The sequence below is a fragment of the Bombina bombina genome, chromosome 2, assembly GCF_027579735.1.
Source record: "Bombina bombina isolate aBomBom1 chromosome 2, aBomBom1.pri, whole genome shotgun sequence".
NCBI classification, from domain to species: Eukaryota; Metazoa; Chordata; class Amphibia; order Anura; family Bombinatoridae; genus Bombina; species Bombina bombina.
The window spans coordinates 1155285840-1155291896 of record NC_069500.1 but is presented as its reverse complement, the minus strand read 5'-3'; the positions used below and the strand labels follow the sequence as shown (position 1 = coordinate 1155291896).

The following is a 6057-nucleotide window of genomic DNA, read 5'->3' as shown; positions in this document are numbered from 1 at the left end:
TTCTTACAGCCAGAGAAACAAGTCAGAAAAAAAATTTCAGACACCTCAAAATCTCATTCTGCGTGCCTTTTCCTTTGCAAATTTTGTCACCATTTCAGCCAGATCAAGTGCTGCTGCCTGTGTATGTTCAATAGATATAGTTGCCAAACCAACTAGTCTCTTTTCCAACATTGTAGAACGTATGTAACTTTTTATAAGTTTGAGCTTTGAGAAACTACGTTCACCACTTGCCACTGATACTGGAAGTGTGAGAAGGATCCTCAGAGCAACAGAAACATTGGGCACGTTATCCAGAAGTTTATTTTGTAGTATGAAGAGAAGTACTTCTTGTGGCGGCATAGGCTTTGGAAGTCTTCGAGCTATTGCTTCAAGTTCACAACGCAGATCTTCAGCATCAATATCTTTGTTTCCATTATGCATTAATGACTTTTCCAAATTATTACAGTCCTTAAGTAAATCTTCTGTTATTTTTTCTTTATACTGTATATGTCATATAGAAAGCCAAATAGTGAATTATATTTTTGTAGCTGTTGGAATCTCTCTTCAATAGATTGTATTGCCATGTCTAAAACAGCATAGTAAAAACCTGTTTTGAATTTCTGCTTTGGATCTTGTGGTGCTTCTTCTCGGGCCTCATAATCAAACTGCCGTTTCTTTCTCCTCTTTCGAACTTGATCTTCTGTCTCAAAGTTTGGTACTATCTGTATCTCATTTGCAATCTCAGTAGCATCTGTTAAAACTTGTTGAAAACCCTTATCACACCTGCAGGTTATGAGATAATTCTTGGTCACTTGCAATTGTCTTGTAGCTGAATTTAAATCAGCTTCCTTATTTTGTAGTAGCTTGCTTGTAAGATCGACTTCAAAAAGGATGTTGTACCATGTAACAAGGGATACCACAAACTTGAATTTACTAACTGCATCAGCAAGGCCCTTGGCTTCAACTCGGGAAGTATTTCCAGATGGACCTGATAGGCTTGTATCCTCAAAAATCTCTATCAAAGCATCATATATATTACCAAGATGATATCTCAGTGGTTTCAAAGCATCAATCCGACTCTCCCATCTTGTTTCACTCAATGGCTGAACAGTTATGCCTAAGTCTGATATATGGCTAATTAGAACTTGCCAACGCCGATTTGATGTAGAGAAATAATTATAAATCTGTTGAACTAATCCGAAGAAAGTAGTTGCTTCCAGACAACACCTAGCACGATTATTGACTACCAAGTTTAAAGCGTGTGCATTGCAGGGCACAAAAACGCACGTGGGTTTAAGTCCAATATTCTCTTTTGTGCTCCATTTTGTTTGCCTTTCATGTTACTGCCATTGTCATACCCTTGACCACGCAGATTTTCAATTGGCAATTGAATTAGCTTCAGCTGTTCAAGAAGAGTTTCTGCTATAAAGGCGCCTGTAGTCTCCTGTAGTCTCCATTTCCTGTAGAAATGTTCTCTTATAGTAATACTTTCAGACTCATTATCTGATGGTTTGCTTACATCAACAAAACGTACAATCATTGTCATTTGCTTAATATGAGAAACATCGGGTGTGCAGTCCAGAATAATTGAATAGTATTTAGCTGAGGTTGTACTTGTTATAATTTTCTTCTTTATAGCACCGGCTAGAAGCTGTATAAGCTCATTCTGGATATCTTTTCCCAGGTAGTGAACCAATGTTTCTTGATCTTTAACCCTACGGAAATGTTCATTCATGATATGATCAAAAAGGGCTAGATATTCGACAAACTTTAAAAAAATTCCATTGCCGGCACTAAACAACTTGTCATTTGCACCATGGAATGATAAGATTTGCAGGGCAAGAACTCTTACCAAAGCAATCAAGCATTGCAAGACTTGTTGCCAATATTGTTCTTCTTGCCTATTTTTTCTGCTGGTTTATAGCATCAATTGTTTTTTCTTTAGATAAGCGGAATTCAAGTTCACGCCAGGCTTGATAGTTTTCCAAATGGTCAGTATTCCTCTCATGTGAAGAAATAATTGCTCCAATGTTCTTCCAGTCTTTTGAACCTGTTTCTTGTAGGGATGATGCAACATTTCTTTTACTGAACAATTTACAGCAAAACCAAAAAAACACATCTTTTGAGGTTGAATATATCAACCATTGGCGACACACTTCTTCACCATTTGCCAGTCTCCTCTTGCAGTGTACAGTAGAAAATCGTCTGTTTTTTGAGTCTTTGGGAAAATCATGTAATACAACCTCCTGTGGTCCATGTTGAATAATAAGCTGTCGTAGATCATCACTGCAAGAGTAGGGCCATTTAGCAGGGTCACTGTAATCCAAATCAGGCACAATATTGTTTTCTTTTGATGACTTTGCAGTGCTACTATTAGTCTCACTTTTATTGACATCTTTTTCTTCTGCATTCTTTCTAGAAACATTTCCAAATTGTGAAACTTCAGTATGACTTGTAGTTGGAGCACAACATTCAGCTTCCCCATCCCCAGTGGCAAGTTCCACAAGAGTACAGTCACATTCTTGTTCTTGATTTGCTTTCTGTGTATGAAGGTATCTAAAGAAGGACCCCTCTTGCTTTGCTTGCTCCTTAGCTTGTTTTGCCTTTCGTTTGCGGTACTGGGCTCCAGAAGGTCATTTTTTTTTTTTTTTTAAATAAATTTTTATTGAGGAGTTGTGCGATACAATTATTACTTAATGTTATACAGAAATGTTTGAAAGCAAAAGAAAAATACAGACATTGCTCAATAAAAATACAGTCACACATTTCTGCGCATTTTAAGTGACAACCCTCATTTTCTTATTTTATGATCCCTGATTGCTTCTGTTCAGACCACTTTTGGGTCCATAATTTCTATATATATATATATATATATAAAGATGAGTAGGGAAATGATAGGTCAAACATACCAATAACTATATTAACCAAATATTATAAAGCTTTCAGCTTAAAGGCCAACACCAGCCTTGTAACATCAGTGTTCATTCTATTTTTATAGAGCCCTGTGAAAACCTTTATTGGGTGTGGAGGGGGAGCATACCCACCACGCTGGGGAGGATCTTTAGGCACATAACCATAGACATGCCTCATGAAAAGTTTTCTAAGGCAAGGGACTGGAGACTAGTCTGACATTTGATATATGATCCATGTTTGTTGTTCAGGGTCAGTGATCTGCAGTAAGCAATAGTAGCCTTGGCAGTAGATAGCTGCAAGGGACATCACTTTCTAAAACGCTAGGGAATATATGCTTAAATGGGTGTATCTTGTCTGCTATGGACTCTGACTACCATGTCCCTACACAATTATCTCGCTTCCTTCACACTATTCTTTTCTTGCTCTTTCCCGCTGCTCCGGCCGCTAGCCACGTGGAGAAAGGCTGTTGTAATACTGAGCATGTGTAGAGAAGGGCTGCTAAAACATCTAAACAGTAGATAGATCTTTCTAATGTGGGGACAACATATGAGCATAATTCATATACGTTTTGCAGTTTATCCTAGTACTCATGACTAGTCTATTTCCCTCATTGGGGTATGTTTAACAGCATAATGTATAAAATACAGTATAGCAAAACTATAGCGCAATAACAGGTTTAGTGATACATCTGAGAGGGAAATAGTACATTCAATACAATGCATCTTACATATATGTCCCGGCTTGGCATAACTTGTGTTATAACATAGGAGGCAATGCAGGCGAACTAGTTCAGCTCTATTCTATGTATCTCCCTCCTATCAAACACTTTCGCAGCAAGAGAACAAATAATTCAACAATAAACAACAGAACGAAAACAGTGTAACATACGTGAATGTCCCAGCAATGTCCTCGCTATTATTGTGTAACCAAGGACAGTTGTAACATATTTCTTCTGGTCACCAAGTTTAGCCCCAGGATTTTGTCCCCGACAGAGGCTGAGTCTTTCCAGGTGTATGGGAATAGCTGTGATGCCACAGGATCAGTTGTACGTTCTGGTCGCTCTGCTCTAGTATCCCGTCATATTTTCTACCAAGCATGGGATATCCAGACTGTTCACGGCAGGTCTCCGGCTCTTCAGATGTTCCCTTTGTAAAAGGAGCGGGCTTTATGTGATCAATCCTCTTGTGCACAGCGGTGTTATAAGCTAGGGAGTGCTCCCAGTATGCTGTCTTGGCTCCATGGGGATTCCCCACTAACTCCCCCTCAGCTGCACCATATGTAGATCGTTCTCCTTCTGTTAGCCAGCTTTCCCCTTTATCCGCTGACTCCTTTATGGTGATCTTTATTTCCAGTGGAGAATAAATAGGAGCGCCTAAGGCTTAGGTATAAATAGGAATCACACTTGATTAAAAATACATTCATTTATTACACCATCTCAATATAAACAAAAATATTAAAATATTAAAATAAATACGACCATTGATTGGAACAAGTTATTTGGACCCTTGTTAGAGGATCTTAGCTTAATTGAATCAGTTTCTCTTCTGGTTGTAACAGATATAGAGATTAAAACAGGTGCTGTGCTTAATCACAATAAGAAATCTTGATAAAGGCCTGACTAGGCTGAAACACGTAGAAATTTGCTCATAACTTGTGAAATTAAGTAGTAGGTAAGGTGGTTGAGACCAACTCTAATGCACAGAGTTGTTTTTTCTTGGAAATACCATCATACCCATGATCTACTTTCTTCTGTCCAGCACTGGAATCTGAATAATATGGACGCTGTTACAAACTTTACTTGCAATACAACTGCTTGACTTACATATGCGGTACGTGCGGTGCATTGAGCCTCTTTAATATATGAATTGACTCTATAGGCGTAATTCCCACCCATGACCCACATTTGTTAAAAGCAGTCGGATTCATTTTACTTCAAAGAAACAAAGTCTGTCGTTGCTTATCATTACTCCTGCACTTTGACCTCCTGACCGGAACCGGCCCACAGCACGGGACATCCCGCAAATACGGCTGTGAATGTGTCTTTGAAATTAAACTCACAGTCTTTGGATACAAGCCAGAAGATTGTGCAAGCTTTTTGCTGTTTTATAAACAACGCAGAGGGAATCATCCAAGTTATACCTGCATTCATATAAACAGCTGGATCAGACACTCTAATCACTGGCCTGATTGTGAAAGGACGGTCCATGTTGTAAAGACTAGGATTCTGGATCAGGACAGCCCCTAAGGATATTGTTTTTATTCTCTTCCACAGTTTTCCCCAGTTTGGATTATTTCCAAATGGACTAATCTCTTGGACTTTTTATAGAATCTGTATTTTTTTATATTTTGTGTATTTTAAATTGTATTTTTTAGTAATGCATTGACATATTTGTAAGTTATTGCCAGCAACATTGCAATTCGTTTAGCCTATATTGGAAACAAGAATATAGCTACTATATTATATATTGTTTTTTGTTTTTTTGATTTATCTTTTGGGCCAACATAATAGCTCACTATATGAGACTCTTTTCTTATTAGGAGTCTGTATTATGGTTGATTGTAGAATTGATTAGAATCACTTCCACTATTGTGACATAATTTATCACATAGCTTTTTAAGCAAAACACAATTCTAATTCACTTTTTTTTTTTTGACAAACCGGTTTTGCCTTTTATTTTAAAATTTTTTCATTTTTTCATTTTCCGATTTTTTGACTATTTGAATATTTTTGGATTTTTTCTACCACTTTTTGTCTGGTACCATATTTTTTGATCAAAGTTTTCCACGTCAGCATTTTAATCACTGATTTTCACTATCTTGTCACATTATATGTACTATATGTTGTGTAACTAAGCTAAGTTAATTTATTATTGTGATCAAGCACAGTATTGTTTTAATTTACTATTGTGATCAAGCACAGTATTGTTTTAATTTCTTATTGTAATTAAGCACAGCACCTGTTTTAATCTCTATGGCCTAGATTTGGAGTTCGGCGGTAAAAGGGCTGTTAACGCTCCGCGGGCTTTTTTCTGGCCGCACCATAAATTTAACTCTGGTATCGAGAGTTAAAACAAATGCTGTGTTAGGCTCCAAAAAAGGAGCGTAGAGCATTTTTACCGCAAATGCAACTCTCGATACCAGAGTTGCTTACGGACGCGGCCGGCC

At 37.6% G+C, this 6057-nt stretch overlaps 1 protein-coding gene across 1 annotated transcript; it reads right to left on the bottom strand.

Moving 5' to 3' along the window:
* Positions 1 to 464: 464 nt before the first annotated feature.
* On the bottom strand, positions 465 to 4818 carry LOC128647456 (uncharacterized). The gene is made up of 5 exons (XM_053700242.1): positions 4794 to 4818; positions 3942 to 4270; positions 2136 to 2519; positions 1313 to 1747; positions 465 to 1019 (listed from the first exon to the last, which is right to left on the bottom strand). The coding sequence occupies exons 1-5, from the start codon at positions 4816 to 4818 to the stop codon at positions 465 to 467; spliced, it is 1728 nt and encodes a 575-aa protein (XP_053556217.1).
* Between the last annotated feature and the right edge of the window lie 1239 nt (positions 4819 to 6057).